We start from the raw sequence: 17,380 nt of genomic DNA on the forward strand, positions 1-17,380 counted from the left end.
CCACCAAAGCTGCCTTCCACTTTCAAATTCTTAACCAGTTCCTCCCTATTTGTCAAAATCAAATCTAGAACAGCCTCTCCTCTAATAGCTTTCTCCACCTTCTGAAATAAAAAATTGTCTCCAGTATGTTCCAAGAATTTGTTGGATAGTCTGTGCCCTGCTGTATCATTTTCCCAACAGATGTCTGGGTAGTTAAAGTCCCCCATCACCACCAAGAACATAAGGTTGTTCTTATTTGCTGACTTGTCCTACTTTGCTAAAAACTGCTATCTGATGTAGCTAATTCCTATAGATGGGAGTTTCACACACCCTATAGTGTAAGAAACTGCTGTCTGTGAGAATGTGCTACCCGTAGCAGGAGAAGTAGTGAATTGTTACCATTAGCAGTTACTGATACATATGGTTGTTCTTATGTGCTGGCTTGTCCTAATTTGCTAAAACTTGACAGTGATGTGGGATGGAAGCATAAAGTGTTCAGCTTCCAAACAACCCTGCCTGGATTCTTTGTAGTGGGATGCAGGACATGTGGAGGATAATTTAAACTCTTAATTTCCTTAGGGTTCCCCTTCAATAAACTTCTATGCTGGTGCAATCTCTGACCATTACAGTTCATCAACTCAGCAGGCAGGCACAGGCAGCAATGCACTTGTCCTGTTGCCTTGACTGAGAAAGGTTTCTGATCAAAGGGGGCGTAGATTCCAGCAAGCTCCTGGGGTAATATCTCGCTGGAGATGAAAGGGCTTGTTTAGAAATAGATTTTGAAGTCTGTAGGGTAAAGATGAGCCAGATGGGTTTGTCTCCATGCAACTACATAGTAGTTTCTTACACCCCATCACATACCGGTAACTGTTACAGGAAGCACAGGGCCAGGCCTGCCGACTGCGGAGCGGCTGGTGCTCCGGGCCTGGCTTCCGTAGGCTCGGGGGCTCCCGGACTGTGCCGCACCCAGCCTCGGGGCCGACCCCTGCAGAGCGCGGGCTGCCAGCAGAGCCCCGCCCGCCCGGCCCGGCTGCTCGGCGGCCATGGCGAGCTGGCGGCTCCCCCGGACCCCGCTGCTGCTGCTCCCGCGGGCGGCCCAGCGCCTGCTCCCGGCCCCGCTCCGGCGCAGCGGCTCCGGCCCGGCCCCGCCGCGGCTGCCCGGCTCCCTGGTGCGCTCGGGCGGCTTCGTGGGAGGCCGCTGGGTGCAGGCGGCCGCCGCCTTCCCCGTGCTGGACCCGGCCAGCGGCGCCGAGCTGGGGCGGGTGGCGGACTGCGGCGTGGCCGAGGCCCGGGCCGCGGTGAGAGCCGCGTGGGAGGCCGGGCCCGGCTGGAGCGCGGCCCCCGCCAAGGTGAGAGCCCCGGGGGAGGCGAGGCGAGGGGAGCGCGGCCCCCGCCAAGGTGAGAGCCCCGGGGGGAGGTGAGGGGAGCGGGCCCCGCCAACGGGAGAGCCCCCGGCGATGGGGCAGAGGGGGAGAGCCCGGAGCAGGGATCCTACGGGGGCCCGACGGGAGCTCTGGCTCTGGGGGAGGGTGGCCCCTGCTGCAGCCGGGCCTCCCTGGGGCGAGCGGGGCACGGCAGGGCCTTGGCAGAGCGTGATTTGCGCTCCAGGTTCGCCCAGGGCCCGGCCGCGTCTGAGGCTGGGACTCTGCAGCAGAACCAGGCCGGCTGCCCCCCTGGTGGGCAGAGCCCCGTGCAGAGTTGGGGCCTTCCTGCAAATGCTGTACGGAGGGACTGCGCTCAAATGAAAAGCTGCAGCGGCCTTGATTCAGCTGCCTCTGTTCTTGTGGGTGGTGTAGTTAATCCCATACTCCACCTAGAAGCGCTTTGGGGCAGGGACTGGTGCCCTGCAGCAGCATGCGGGCCAGGGAGGTTCTGACAGGCCTCTAGGTCCTGCCTCTAATAGGTCTGTCAATATGAAATACAGAAGGAGGGTTAGTGGAGGCTGTTAGTAAGTGGTGCTTTAAATTTAAAAACTGGCTTGAAGGCCACAGGTCACCTTACACATACCTTAGAACAAAAAGAACAGGAGTACTTGTGGCACCTTAGAGACTAACAAATTTATTTCAGCATGAGCTTTCATGAGCTACAGCTCACTTCTTCGGATGCTGTAGCTCACGAAAGCTCATGCTGAAATAAATTTGTTAGTCTCTAAGGTGCCACAAGTACTCCTGTTCTTTTTGCGGATACAGACTAACACGGCTGCTACTCTGAAACCATACCTTAGAACAATGGTTCTCAACCAGGGGTACAGGTACACCTCTGGGGCTACACAGAGGTCTTCCACGGGGTACATCAACCCATCGAGTTATTTGCCTAGGGAAGTCAGTACAGATTAAAATTTCATACTATGACTTGTTTATACAGATCTATATACTATACACTGAAGTGTAAGTACAATATATATATTTCAATAGCTTTATTTTATAATTATATGGTAAAAATTAGAAAGTCAGCAATTTTCCAGTAATATTGTTCTGTGACATTTGTATTTTCATTAGGGCTGGAAAGTGATTAAAAAAATTAATTGCAATTAATTGCGCAATTAAAAAATAGTCACAATTTATTGTGCAACTAATCACATTGTTTAACAATTATAGAATGCCATTTAAATATTTTGGATGTTTTCTACATTTTCAAATATATCGATTTCAGTTACAACACAATACAAAGTATACAGTGCTCACTTAATATTTATATTTATAACAAATATTTGCACTGTAAAAACCAAAAGAAATAGTATTTTTCAATTCACCCAACACAAGTACTGTAGTGCAGTCTCTTTATCATGAAAGTTGAACTTACAAATGTAGGATTATGTACAAAAAATAACTGCAATCAAAACCAAAACAATGTAAAACTTTAGAGCTTACAAGTCCACGCAGTCCTATTTCATGTTCAGCCAATTTCTCGGACAAACAAGTTTGTTTACATTTGTAAGAGCTAATGCTGCCCACTTTTTGTTTACAATGTCACCTGAAAGTGAGAACAGGTGTTCATATGCCACTATTGTTACCAGTATTGCAAGATATTTACGTGCTAGATGTGCTAAAGATTCATATGTCCCTTCATGTTCAACCACCATGCCAGAGGACATGTGTCCATGCTGATGACGAGTTCTGCTAGATAACAATCCAAAGCAGAGCAGACCGATGCATGTTCATTTTCATCAGCTCAGTCATGCCACCAGCAGAAAGTTGATTCTCTTTTTTGGTGGTTCGGGTTCTGTAGTTTCCGCATCAGAGTGTTGCTCTTTTAAGACTTCTGAAAGCATGCTCCGCACCTAGTTCCTCTCAGATTTTGGAAGGCACTTTAGATTCTTAAACCTCCAGTCAAGTGCTAAAGCTATCTTTAGAAATCTCACATTGGTCCCTTCTTCGCGTTTTGTGAAATCTGCTGTGAAAGTGTTCTTAAAATGAACATGTGCTGAGTCATCATCCGAGACTACTATGACATGAAATGTGTGGCAGAATGCAGGTAAAACAAAGTCGGAGACATACAGTTCTCCCCCAAGGAGTTCAGTCACAAATTTAATTAAACCATTTTTTTTTTTAAACGAGCATCATCAGCATGGAAGTATGTCCTCTGGAATAGTGGCTGAGGCATGAAGGGACATGCGAATGTTTAGCATATCTGGCACGTAAATACCTTGCAATGCCAGCTACAGAAGTCCCATGCCAACGCCTGTTGTCACTTTCTGGTGACGTAAATAAGAAGTGGACAGCATTATCTCCCATAAACGTAAAGAAACTTGTTTGTTTTAGCAACTAGCTGCACAAAAAATAGGTCTGAGTGGACTTGTAGAGTCTAAAATTTTACCTTGTTTTGTTTTTGAGTGCAGTTATGTAACAAACAAAAACAATTCCTACATTTGTAAGTTGCACTTTCACGTAAAGAGATTGCACTACTTGTATGAGGTGAATTGAAAAATACTATTTATTTTATCATTTTTGCAGTGCAAATATTTGTAATAAAAAATATAAAGTGAGCACTGTACACTTTGTATTCTGTGTTGTGATTGAAATCAATATATTTGAAAATGTAGAAAAACATCCAAAAATATTTAATACATTTGAAATGGTATTCTATTGTTTAATAGTGCAATTAAAACTGCGATTAATCACAATTTTTTGAGTTAATCGCATGAGTTAACTGCAATTAATCAACAGCCCTAATTTTTATATCTGATTTTGTAAGCAAGTAGTTTTAAAGTGAACTGAAACTTGGAGTACACAAGACAAATCAGACTTCTGAAGAGGTACGGTAGTCTGGAAAGATTGAGAGCCAATGCCTTAGAAAAAATGATTTATATTTTTTAAAAAAGCATGTCCTCCTGTTCTCATTAACTGTTTTCTAAGCAAGTAGTTCTTTACATACATCTAAAGCATGTGAAACTGGCTGCCTCAAGATATTGAGGCCAAGGGCTTATTAGTTTCAAAAGAGGTAGACCTGTACATGGTGGGGAGAATATATATATATATAAAATAAAACACACACACACACAAATAAACATTCATGCCTGAGAATATAATCTACCAATTAACTTGAGGAAGAAACTTCCACTCTGGAAAGATTTTCCTCTGAAGCACCTGGTGCTGTCAGAGACAAGTTACTGGCATCACTAGCCCTCCAATACAATTTTGAATTCATGTCATCCTTACTCAGTTATCTTTTTTCTGTTTGAACAGCACACATTCACTTATACATAAAGTATGAAGTTAATTCAGTATAGTAACATTTTTATCTATGTTTAAAACAATGGCAGCTTTGCTAAAATATTTTTTTTCCTTGCCCAGGAGAGAAGTGCATTGCTTCGCAAATGGTACAGTTTGATGATGGAGAATAAAGATGACCTTGCTAAGATAATTACAGCAGAGAATGTGAGTTTTACATGTAAAAATGTACTAATTTCAGCATCTTTCAGGCCTCTTTGCCAGCAAAGGACCCCTTTGTCAACAAAGGATCTTATCCTGAGTGGTGGTATGCACCCACAACTCCCAGGCCTTAAGCAAGAAAGATACATTAGCTATAGAATTTACCATGTAGGGCCTGATTTAAAAAGCCTGTTGAAGTAATGGAAAGACTCCTATAAATCCTTAGCCCAGACTCTGTCCAATATGTATGTAACCTGGAATCAAAGTGCCATTTGCGGTGCCTAGCACAGTGATGAGGGCTCCTAAGTGCCATGGTTATACACCTCTTCCTCGATATTACGCTGTCCTCGGGAGCCAAAAAAATCTTACTGCATTATAAGTGAAACCGCATTATATCAAACTTGCTTTGATCCACCGGAGTGCACAGCCCCGCCCCCCCAGAGCACTGCTTTACCGCATTATATCCGAATTTGTGTTATATCGGGTCGCATCATATCGAGGTACAGGTGAACAAATAATAATAAGAGTAAAAATAATGACCTACATGACTTTTTTCAATCACTTTGGTCTCTTTGAAGTATTTCTGCATTGTGATTTAATCATAGGGGAAGCCTCTGAAAGAGGCACAAGGTGAAGTTCTTTATTCTGCCTCCTTCCTGGAATGGTTTGCAGAAGAAGCTCGTCGCATTTATGGTGACATCATTCCACCTTCTGTGAAAGATAGAAGGCTGTTGGTGCTGAAACAGCCTGTTGGAGTGGCAGCCATTATCACCCCTGTAAGTGCAGCTGGATCTGTCACACTGATTAAAGACTAATTTAGGGCTTTCGGCTCAGCTCTGAGAATGGGGGAAGCAGAGACTGCCACTGCCCAGGAGGAAACCCCTGAATCTCCTCTCCTCCACAAAAAAGAAGGGCCTTTTTCTGCTCCCCACTCATTTGTTCTGGCTGCGCTATACATCCCTGCATGGCCACGTAGGACAGAGCACAGGCTCTGGATAAGATATGAGAAAGTTACAGCACTGGTCTGGATGTGTTTCTTCATTGAGTTACGTATCATGGGACAAATAATGGCTTCTTCATACTGAAAATACATGTCATGTTTTTGGTTTTCATGTTCCTAGGGATACAGATTTGTTCCCTCATATCTTTTTTCTCCACTTACTCTTAGCAGTAGGTGCCCCCCAAAAGGTTGAAGTTTTTGAGTTAGTATAGGCAGTACCAGTTTCTCACTGATATAGAAATCTCTCTGCCATTTAATTACTAGAATTTTTAGAGCATAAGATAATTGGTAGTGGCATTATATACATGGTCTTTTATAGATGCTACCTCTTCGCCCCTTTTCAGTTTTTGAAAAGTATTTAATTGTGAAAGTAAAGCAAACTCTCATTCTTATACAAGGTTTGTTTTGATTCTTGCTAGAAGTTGAAAAAATAGCCAGTTATTTGGGCAGAGAGAGAAGTATGCAGCTTTTCTGATTTTTCATTGTATATTTCTCTCCACCTAGTGGAATTTCCCCAGCGCTATGATTACACGAAAAGTTGGTGCAGCTCTGGCAGCAGGCTGTACTGTGGTGGTGAAGCCTGCAGAAGACACACCATTATCAGCATTAGCACTTGCTGAGGTGAGCTTTTGCGCTGGTATTACACTGGCAATGGACTGTATCTTACAGTAGCAATCTGTAAACAGGAAGTGAAGTGGCATTCAACCATAACTCTTAGCCACAATCTCACACTGAGAGAGTACAAATTTATTCTGTTAAGCAGGTGGTTTAGATTTAATAGTTACCTTTAAAATAAATAAAAACATTGGAATATATTATGGGCATAGTACGAGTATCTTCCAGCATTGGCCTAGCTTTGCAAAAGACAGGTTTAACTTTGAATATCTTTGCTTTAGTTGATGTCGGCAACAGCCTATTTGTGTGTAAATAGCAATGCCAACGTGTAATGTTTATGGGGCCCAATATTGTGAAGTGCTGAGCACCCTCAGCTCTCATTGACTCAGTGCTTATGTCTTCAGAGCAAATTTACAAATACATGTATAAATATAAAAATATTACCTAACTGATCCTTATACAAGTATATTATTTTGTAACTGCATATTCACTGTTTCTCATTGCAGCTTGCAAACCAGGCTGGAATTCCAGCAGGAGTATATAATGTTGTCCCTTGTTCCCAAAAACAAACCCCAGCTGTGGGGGAGGCTCTGTGCACTGATCCTTTGGTAGCAAAAATATCTTTTACTGGCTCCACTGCTACAGGAAAGGTACATGACAAGACAGTGAATGTTTGAAGGGTTTTTATTGAAAAGCAAGGGGAAGTGTTTTGAGGAGAGAAATGTGTATATAGAGCATTTTCCTTTGGGGTGGTTCTTCCCCACACTGCAACAAACTTTTTACCCTTCTGGCTGTTGAGGGCTTCACGCAAATCCCTGATCCTGTTAAGTACTTTTCCTTGAATTGCTGTCCATTTAATCTGGTATCTGTTGGCTTTTTAGAGCAGTGGTAATGTGCATCACTGCAGTTTGTAACATGATGAAGAGCAGTTACTCAGGAAAGTTCAGCTCCAGAAATGGGAACACGTTAGAATGTGCTGCTCAGTAATGAAGTGCATTACTGAAAGAGGGGAAGGGTTAATGAGGTGAAACCTTTATTTAAGGCTAGATTCTACTCCCTTTACTCTGCGAGTAGTCTCATGGAAATCAGTAGGACTATTTGAGGAATAAGATACTAGCGTGTGGGTTAAGATGGGTTAAGATTCCCCTTAACAAGGAAGGGGCATTTTCTAAAATGGTCTGAGGGAGGAATGGGATAACAGCGAGAAGAGGAAAACTTTAAACTGGATATTAGGAGAAAAATCTTAACAGCAAGTTTTATTAAACTGTAGAATGATCTTGCAAGGGAAAGTAGAAGAAGCTCTTCCTTGAGTTCTAGTTAAATAAAAGCTGGACAAAGTAATTGGATGAAATCTTGGCCCTATTAATGTCAATGGGAGTTTTTCCACTGGAGACGTCAATGTAGGATGGGATTGCCTGCTTTGGCAAGGGAATGGAAAAGAGGGACTATTGGCTCTGTGGTGAACTTGTAGGTTCATTATGGGAGGTCACCCGCCACCAGAGTTAGTTCCCCCTGCCTCTAAATTCTGATGCATTAGTGAACTGATTACTTACACACTTATCCTGTTTGGTGTCTGCTGCATACGTGTAGGTACTGCTGCATCATGCTGCTGGCACCGTAAAGCGGGTTTCCATGGAGCTCGGGGGACATGCTCCATTTATAGTGTTTGACAGCGCTGATGTGGACCGAGCTGTTGCGGGAGCTCTGGCTTCTAAATACAGAAACTCAGGGCAGGTGAGAGAATTATTTTTCTACCTTGCCTATTTCACCTTTTGGAGCATGAAAGAGCCATATTTTTTGTGATTAAGCTATTTTTGCCTAACTTTATTTGCTTGTGAAAGGAAAGCTGCTGGATTTACAGCCCTAGACATTGAAGTCCCCTATCCACTGTACAGATAAAGCACAGATAGCGGCACTATCATGGCAACGCAGTTCAGTCATTACCTATAGTATTGAGAAGATGAGTCTACAATGCCAGTTTAGTGGCCTCTCTGCTGAAACTGCCAAGAAGGGTATCAGTTGCAGATGATTTTGTCATATGGACATTTCATAGGCAGTAAACCCACATGAATTCCTGAAGAGTGGGACCAGAGTTAAGACAACTCTCAGGCCATTGAAGTAGACACTACAAAGTGTATTTAGCTCCGTTTAAAATTAGTGGCTCACAGGTTTTGGGCAACCAAATATGTTTGTAAGGATGTGCACCTAATCCTGTATTCCTTGTGCCCCTAGGATGCCCAGTGGAGTTAGTGGTGTGCAAGGAACGCAGAAGTCATTTTCAGTAGTAACATGTCCCCATATCCCTTTTTCTGGAGCCAGTAACTTCTCTGTCCCCTACCTTAATGACAAACCTGAAATCCAGCCTCTGTTCTGGCACCAGCTGCCCTTTTGTTCAGTTGTGTGTAATCAAACTTGCATTGGAACTGAGGGTTGTTCAAACCCCCTTTCCCAGAGGATTGAACTGTGTTGTAGCTTAAAATTCAGATAATTGAATAAGGTACATGCAGGCCCAAGACAAAGGCTTCAGTGGCAGCCACTAGCCTGAATACTAGTCACGAGTCTCGAGTGCCAGTGGTTAGGAACCACTCTTGTAACAAGTCAGGTCCCATACCTGAGTTAGACATATACAAAATGGAAATGAGGGAAGGATGAGCAATAGCACATGGTGAAAGTGTTTAACCAGATGGAAAAGTTTTTTAAATCAAGTTCACTATCCTTAACCATTCACTATCTGTGCATATGTGTTCAGGGTTCGTTTATAAACGGTACAAACAGTTTAAGATAAAGAAGTGGAAATAATTCCTCCTTTACGTGTCAAGATTCAGTGTTTCTCCCCAGACACAGTTGCTATCATTAGTACCTAAAACAGAGCGTGTACAGCTCACTAAATTGGTTTAGAGCCAATCCTGTAAGATCTTAGTCAAGCGGGAAAAAAACAACCAACCCTTCCCCCGTCCTGCACTCTCTACATTGCTTTAAATGTTAATTATATCAGCAGCATCTTGGGAAAAACAGTGAATGGTGTTGTGTGCCCAGGTTGAGTTTGCAAGGCTGGCAGTTCAAAAACGCTTCTCTGCTTATATGTGGAGCACGTTTGATTATGAAAATAGTTTGGAGACAAACAAATATGGCAAAAATCTATCTGCCATTTTTAGAGTTACTTTTCAGAGTAGTTGGCACTTACATTGGAGTTCAGTGCACTTGGCACCATTAAAGACAATAGTTGTTTTGAGGTGCACACTGCCTAGAAGATGTGGAGAAGGCCTATGTCTGGTGTGGGTTAGTAGTCATTGACCTTGCAGAAAAAGCAAGTTTTAGGTGAATTTTGAAAGGGGCCTGATTAGCATGAAATAATTTCACTAGTCAAAGTGAGGGGACAGCATGAGAGAAAATGCAAAGACTAACCTGGGAGAAGGAAATGAGTAAAGTAATGAGGCTGGAATCTTTGTTAGACCAAAAGTGGTGAATGAGGACATGACAACATGAAACAAGAACCAAGATATAAATCAAGACAGAGCCGTGTAGGATCTTATATGCAAGGGTAAGGAATTTAGACTTGATATAGAAAGTTACCAAAGGGATTCAAAGGGGGATAATGCAGTCTGACCTGCAAAGGAACATTATTTTAGCAGTTATGTGTTGGAGAACATCAAGCAAGAGGTTGTAGTAATTAAGGTAGCAGGAGAGGAGGGTGTGGACGGAACAAAGGGTCAGAGTGAACAGGTGTTCTTCTCCCCAACCTACAAATCCAACTTATAAAATCCAGATTCTCCTTCTTCATGTGGGATTTGGCTATCTTAACAAAGACAACAATAATAAGATAACAGAAATGTCAGCTCCTACCTTCGCTTAGATGTGGAGTCTGCTGCTTAACCCACATCTTGTATCCTTTGATTAGAGAATAACTCCCACTGCACCTCCCTGGTATCCTGGTAGATACATGTATCAGAGAATCAGCGGCACCCACTTAATTCTTTCCTAGCAGGATCCATACTTGCTAACAGGGTGGGGTGTTTCAGGGAAATGCTTCCAGTTTGTTAGTGTTTGATTTTCAGAGTGTTGTAATGCGAGAAGGGCAAACCTTGGTAAGAATCTATGTGGATGAAGAGAAGGCATGGAAGGAATTGTAATGGTGATCAGTTACTGTGCTGTAAAAAGTGGAAAAAGCACTAAGCTTTGTCTTTTGTTATTCTTTCATGTTTGTTTTCAGACGTGTGTTTGCACAAACCGTTTTTTGGTGCAAAAAGGGATCCACGATGCATTTGTGGAAAAATTTGCCAAAGCCATTGAAAGAGAGCTACGTGTAGGAAATGGATTTGATGAAGGAACTACCCAGGGGCCATTAATTAATGAAAAAGCAGTGGGAAAGGTATGTGTATATATACATATACTAATTTCACTTTTGAAATTGTAATTTATATTTTTAGGAAGTATTAAACACATTGTATACCCAGTTTTGTCTAATTACCTGTTTTGTAAGACTATATTTGCTACTCTACCTGGAATGGTCCCTTACAAGATATGCTATTTACTTACTCTAAACAATCTGTTCCACCTTGCATTTTGCTCTGATGCTGGGAGTACCTTTCCCAGATCTCAAGAAGAGCTCTGTGTGGCTAAAAAGCTTGTCTGTCTCATCAGCAAAAGATATTACCTCTCCCACTTTGTCTCTCTGTATTTGCAGAAAGTATTCTCTCCTCAAAGCCCACAATGATATAAACAGGAGTAATTATAGCCATCATTGCCTTTTTAAACTAGGAAAAGAAAAGGGAATAATCTACCATGAGCAAACCTTTCTTCCTAATTATATTCTGACTGGTATTTTTCTGGAGAACATTTGCAAAAGCTTAACAGACTGTGGGAGTTGTATTGGGTGTATTCATGTCTCTAGGTAGCATGACAGAGTTTTTGTTTTGAACAGTCTGTTTTTGTGTATAAAAACTAAGCAGAAAAACAAATTAAGGCTCAAATTAAGGCTAAAAGTATTGGGGGCTCTGAATGTGGAGGGTGACTTTTAATTTTGTTTTGCATTTGTATTTTTTAGGTATTTTCCTAAAGAAAGGAGTTTATATAAGTAGTTGAAGAATCTGAATAAATGTATGTTAAGTGGCATTGAGGAGGAGTGGCATTGCATTTATTTATTAGATGATGATTTTTTATTCCTAATTTGTGTGAAGATGCTTCAGCCCACTAGGTGCCTATCAGCATCTTTAGGTGCCTAAATATCTTTGAAAATCTGGCCCCATCTCCTTCAAATTTTTAGAATTAGTAGAGTTCATCTTCTCCCACCTGTGTTTTTTTGTCTTATTGTTCATAGATTGGAAGAGGAACACAAGCTTTCCTACTTTTTCAACTCCCAGTTGGTTTCTTAATTTGGATGAACTAATCCAAAGGAAGAAAATATATATTCTCTGCCCCATCTTGCTAAACTGAATTCAAAAGTAAAATGAAGGAAAAAGGTTTTCTGTATAACAGGAACTGAAAGTACTTGTATTAGGAAAAATGTCAGTACCACCATTCACTCTGTTGTAAAGATTGAAAATAATATAGATATTTAATGCACCATATGACATTGGCATATTTATAAAGCTTGAATTGACCCCAATTCTGTTTACATTTTAAAAAGTAGTACTCTTTAACTTACAAAAATTTGCAGATGACTCACTTATGTAAAGTAGTTTTTTTTAATTCATCTTTTTAAATGATTTGAATAGATTGTAGTAAGTTTAGGCCTTACCATAGGTTACCATAAATTCAAATTGAATTTTAAGGTCTTGTTTTTAAAAATAAAAATCTGATTTAAATTTTTAAAAAATCCATTTTTTAAAAAGAAATCATCAGTTTTTATCCACCCGGGCGGGTGTTCATAGAAGTTAGTTTAAAGTGTGTTCTGTCCATCTCAGAGTATAGATGGAGATATGGTCTCTCCACTCCCATCTTGAAGACTTGCTATTGTGGGCTAGTCTACACTGGCAGCACTTTAACGTGGCTTGTGTAGTTGTGACAGAGCTCTCCCAGCGCTCTAAAAAAACCCACCTCCATGAGGGGCGCGGCTCCCAGCGCTGAGGCACTATCTACACTGGCGCTTTTCAAACCCCTGAGTGAGAAAGTTGCAGTGCTGTAAATTGCCAGTGTAGACATAGTTTTCTTCTGTCAGTAGGTAAGCACTACACGGTCTTTTGTATCTCTCTCTCTGACGACACTAACCATGAATGTGTGGCCCTGATCCTGCAAAGACTTACACGTGTGCTTAACATTATACGCTGCGAATATTTCTCTTGACTTCAGCAGGACTAATAAGCGTCTGTAAAGTTAAGCATGTGTGTAAATCTTTACTGAATTGCAGCCCTGCATTGCCAGTGATCCTGGTGTGTAAATCTAAAATTCAGGTTAAGTTCAGGAGGAGAGATGAAAATTCAGCAAAAATGGAGGTTTTAAGCAGTGTCTCAGTCCTCTAAATAAGTTGCAGCATAAACTCCTTTTGTCTAATGCCCTGTTTAATTTTGGGGAATCTTATGTATTCAAGGAAAAGTAGACCAAACCTTTACCCTAAATGCTAGCTTGAGTATCTCTTATTTTGCTCATCTCAGGTGGAGAGACACATTAGCGATGCGGTTTCTCAAGGAGCATCCATCGTGACAGGAGGGAAACGACACAGCTTTGGAAAGAATTTCTTTGAGCCTACTCTGCTCAGCAATGTCACAACAAACATGCTTTGCACGCAAGAAGAGACATTTGGTCCCTTAGCACCAGTTATCAAGTAAGATAATCCATTCTTCAGATTAACAGAGGGAGAGTTTAGTAAACTTCAAAAAAGTATTTATTTCATGTGAATAATTATACAATCTGCATTATTATTATACAGATTTTGTTTAGGTCTTTTAGGCTTCTGGTGAGATTCTCTCTCTCTCTCTCTGATTTTATTTTTTTGTAAAATGGCACCTGCAGTTTAACGAGGGAGGATAACAGTAAAGACCATCAATTTTCATGCTCCTTTAAGGGACTTGAGAGCTTTTGCATTTTGTCACATAACCTAATGTTTCTCTGATCCAAAGTACACTTGGGACAATTTTCCCTCTCTTGTAGTCTTTTTCTCTGAGGTCTTTCTCCCGCGGGGGCCTCCCCCCCACAGTATGATTGAACCTGGTAGGACTCAGTGGGGGGAAGATTTACTAATTTTTCCTCAATAGTGAGGTCTTGTCTAGAAAAGGAAGTGAATGGCGTGTTTAAACCACATTAGTTGACAAGTATTAACACATTTTAAAATTTCATGTAACTCAAGGGAAATGGCAAAAGCACCCTGGCTTGAGACTGAAAATTAAATAATAAACACTAGAAATATACCAAAGAGAACAAACCTACATTCACTTTGTCCCATTGGCAGTGAGGCTGCTTCTCAGTATCCAGAGAACAGGAAGGCAGTAAAGATTACTACTCCCCCCACCCCGCTATGTTGATTGCAGGTCTCACTGGTATCTGTTTCTTTATATTGGCAGGTTTGATACCGAAGCAGAAGCTGTTGCTATAGCAAATTCAGCCAATGTGGGTTTAGCAGGTATGTTCTCCCTTTTCAGACAGATACACCACTGTGCAGCTACAACCTTGAGCTTAGTGTTGCAATTGCATGAGATGATGAATTTCATTTTGATTATTTCTGTTTGCTAATAAGTACCTTCCCCAAAACCTTCTGCTGCCATGTCCTTTTGATTTTTGTTCTATTTTAACAATATATTTTTACATTCATGTGGCAGGATATTTCTATTCTCAAGACCCAGCCCAGATCTGGAGAGTTGCAGAGCAGCTGGAGGTTGGAATCGTTGGTGTTAATGAAGGAATAGTGTCCTCAGTGGAGTGCCCTTTCGGAGGTGTGAAACAATCTGGCTTGGGACGAGAAGGTTCAAAATATGGTATTGATGAGTACCTAGAAATAAAGTACGTCTGTTTTGGAGGCTTATAATAATTTGCAAAAATTACACAAATCCACAAAGGCCTGGAAAACAATGGCCTGATTCAGGTGGACTGTCTGTATATTAATATGGCTGTTATCCTCTTCAAATCCAAGTAACGCTGTTGTGTGAGTAAATGTAGAGAGAGGTGTTTCATGTAGCTCTGTGCTGACACTTGTAAAACACAAATGTACTAGTTACATAGATCTAGTTAATACCCAATAGTTGGATGACAGTGCCTCTTAGGTGGTGGTGGTGGGAGGGAGGGGGCAGGGAGCAATAGCTTCTGTTATTTGGGTTACCCTAAGTAAACAGGAAGAATTTGGAGATTTGAGCATAATGAAGATCATAATTCCTGTTCTGGAGGACACAGGCAATCCCCCTCAGCCGTCTCTCCTAGTATTCATGCATCTGTGTAGGGAGTGGAGAGGGGTTGGGGAGGGTAGCCTATCCTTTATGGTTTTGTGCCAAATACGCACTTAATTCTCAGCTTGCTAAGGCTGTTATATAACTTTTTCAAATTGCTTACTTTTGTTACAGTTTGCAGGAGAACTTGGTGCTTGTGAAGGGGAGGAGTTAGTAGTAATGGCTGGAGCCGGGCATTCTTACAGGCTAGTGCACAGCTATGTCAGAACATATCACTGCTAATGGCATCACCACCTGCTGTTGCAGCTTTGGCCCTCTCCAGAGCAGACATCTTAACTTCTGCCTAAGAGCTTAGTAGTTTGAGGAACAGATACACAACCTGTGCTACCATGTAAACAAGGGCTGTAAGTTGCAGTAGTCTGTATAAACTGGTTGCACAATGACTCAGTGGAGCTTGGGGAATGGCTAGCTTAGTGTATAGCAGAGGAAGGTGAGGACTGTATGCATGTTGCAGGGACATTCAGCTGAGCTGTTGGGGGTGGGGGGCAAGATTTATGTAAATGAGCTCCACATGACACTACAAATCCATTCATTCCCCTGTGCAAGACCAGTATGACCCCACCTGGGACAGGGAAGAGGATGGTCATCAACATAAATGTTGCCAACCAACTTTTTCAAGGAGTGCTTTCCTCCCACTCCTTCACAGAGCCACTTTAGCTTGCTCAGCTACAGATCCTCAGCAGGCTGTACTGCTCCTGCAGCTTTGTGCCTTAAATGCTGACAGGCCCTGGATTGGGCTCCTTGTCACATGGGCAGATGTCCATCGCGGAGTGGAACAAAACCCCAAACTCATCCAACTTCCAACCTACTAAGGATTGTATAGGTCTTCAGAGGTAGACTTCGTATGTCATCCCCTTAGTCCAAGTAGCCTCAACTGAAAGCATCATTAAAAGGTGATGTAAAAGTTCCTTAATGTGAAGCAAATAATGGTGTATTAACATTATTTTGACTTAAAATAAGCACTTTATTCACCAAACTAAACTTCCTCAGAAGATCATATAGAAAAATTTTAACTGGCTTTTCAGAGGCTGGGGAGTAGAAGTTGTGTGTTTTCATTTTTTGGCTAACTGCTGTTTAGCCAGACTTTTACATTTAATTACAGAATGAAAGTGAGCTGGCTGCTCTCTCTAGATGAATGTACCCTGTCAAATAGGCAAAAGTATTCAATTAAACCAAGGTAGGGGGAAATTATTTTTGGACTGACACTTAGGATTAACAGAAAAGCAAGGTGGAGCAAAGCTTCACAGAGCCTTCTCAAGCGCACATAGAGTAGTGTTGATTGCTACTCAACATTTTAAATGTTTAGATGATTTTTGTATTACACTGGGTATGGCTGGAGCTCATTCCTTACTGTCCACGTAAAATGCATGAGTGCATTGTGCTGAAGTGATGCCACAAACAGGGTTTGGAAAGGACACTCGTTGCCCTTACAGAAGTCCCTAGTGCAATACATATAAAAATGAAGGCCCTGAGGCTTTATCAACTGCAGTGTTAATAAGGAGACAACAGATGTGCCTGTTTATATTAACCACTTTTTAAACTCTTGCCGATAAGCATACATAGCACCCTGATTTGAGAGTGTTGTGTTATGGCATATATGACAGTAGGGCAGCTAGAACAAGGCATTTTACTCATCCATTTCTTATTCAGTAGAGAGTGCTGCACAAAAATACAGCCAGTACTTGCTACATCCCAAAGTACAATAGCTTAAATACAGCAAGCACACAGGCAATTTTCTAAGTACCTGAGACAGGTGGAGCCATCTGTCATTTCAGCCAGGCACTCAAATTGCACTGCTCTGACTGGTTGCCTCCATGTCAGATGCAACACTGTTGGTTGTCTTAAAATCTTGGTGTCTTGTTTTGAGGCTGGATTTTCTTCTCTGAGTAGAATTAAATAAAACATGAGTAAATTTTTACTCTTTACCCAGCATAAGATATCTTTAAACTGTGTCTGACAACAGGAAGCACAAACCTTTTGTTATATAACTGTAACAGTATCTTAGGTTAACTTTAAAAAAAAGTTTGTCAAGTTTTCCTCCATGCCTGTACTCCAGTGCTTGAATATGTATGGTTGTCTAGATAATGTCTACATCAAAGAGCACAAATGGATCTTTCTTACAAATGTTGTACTCATCAAAAACTGTGATCCTTTAACAAAAGACATTACTTGAAATATTACATTTTAGTTTGTGTATGATTAGTTTGTCATTGTCTAGCTTTTTTCTAATGTAATGTAAATGGGTGTTCAAATAATGCATACTACTTAGCAAAGAAACTGAACTGTTTTCAAATAAATATCTAACACCTGTGAAAGCATTGGATAGTGTGGGTATTCACTTTTTCTGTGTTAAATTGATAGTTACTTAGGCTGTTATTTAATACTCAATTGCTGTTTAAGTCCAGGTTCCATAGATTTGCATTAGTTTTCATTTATTTCAGATAAGCCAAACAATGGAAGAAATGCATGCTGTGTACATTCAACAGAGGCTGTTTTGTAAGTGTCAGAGTTTAGACCACCACATGGCAAACTCTTGAATTTAT

The 17,380-nt window shown here is 41.4% G+C and overlaps 1 protein-coding gene across 1 annotated transcript; it reads left to right on the plus strand.

Moving 5' to 3' along the window:
• Window positions 1-820: 820 nt before the first annotated feature.
• ALDH5A1 (aldehyde dehydrogenase 5 family member A1) lies at window positions 821-17,155 on the plus strand. The gene is made up of 10 exons (XM_039526747.1): window positions 821-1,328; window positions 4,773-4,856; window positions 5,456-5,626; window positions 6,355-6,471; window positions 6,972-7,115; window positions 8,056-8,199; window positions 10,676-10,834; window positions 13,056-13,225; window positions 13,962-14,020; window positions 14,217-17,155. The coding sequence occupies exons 1-10, from the start codon at window positions 1,023-1,025 to the stop codon at window positions 14,420-14,422; spliced, it is 1,560 nt and encodes a 519-aa protein (XP_039382681.1). The 5' UTR covers window positions 821-1,022; the 3' UTR covers window positions 14,423-17,155.
• Window positions 17,156-17,380: the final 225 nt, after the last annotated feature.

The sequence above is a fragment of the Mauremys reevesii genome, linkage group 2, assembly GCF_016161935.1.
Source record: "Mauremys reevesii isolate NIE-2019 linkage group 2, ASM1616193v1, whole genome shotgun sequence".
In the NCBI taxonomy this organism is placed as follows: Eukaryota; Metazoa; Chordata; order Testudines; family Geoemydidae; genus Mauremys; species Mauremys reevesii.

Bases quoted from the DNA above. Each gene is read 5' to 3' on its own strand.
- ALDH5A1 (XM_039526747.1), top strand. From the start codon at position 1,023: ATGGCGAGCTGGCGGCTCCCCCGGACCCCGCTGCTGCTGCTCCCGCGG. The intron at 1,329-4,772 runs GTGAGAGCCCCG...TTCCTTGCCCAG, and splicing joins GGAGCGCGGCCCCCGCCAAG to GAGAGAAGTGCATTGCTTCG. The intron at 13,226-13,961 runs GTAAGATAATCC...TTATATTGGCAG, and splicing joins CCCTTAGCACCAGTTATCAA to GTTTGATACCGAAGCAGAAG.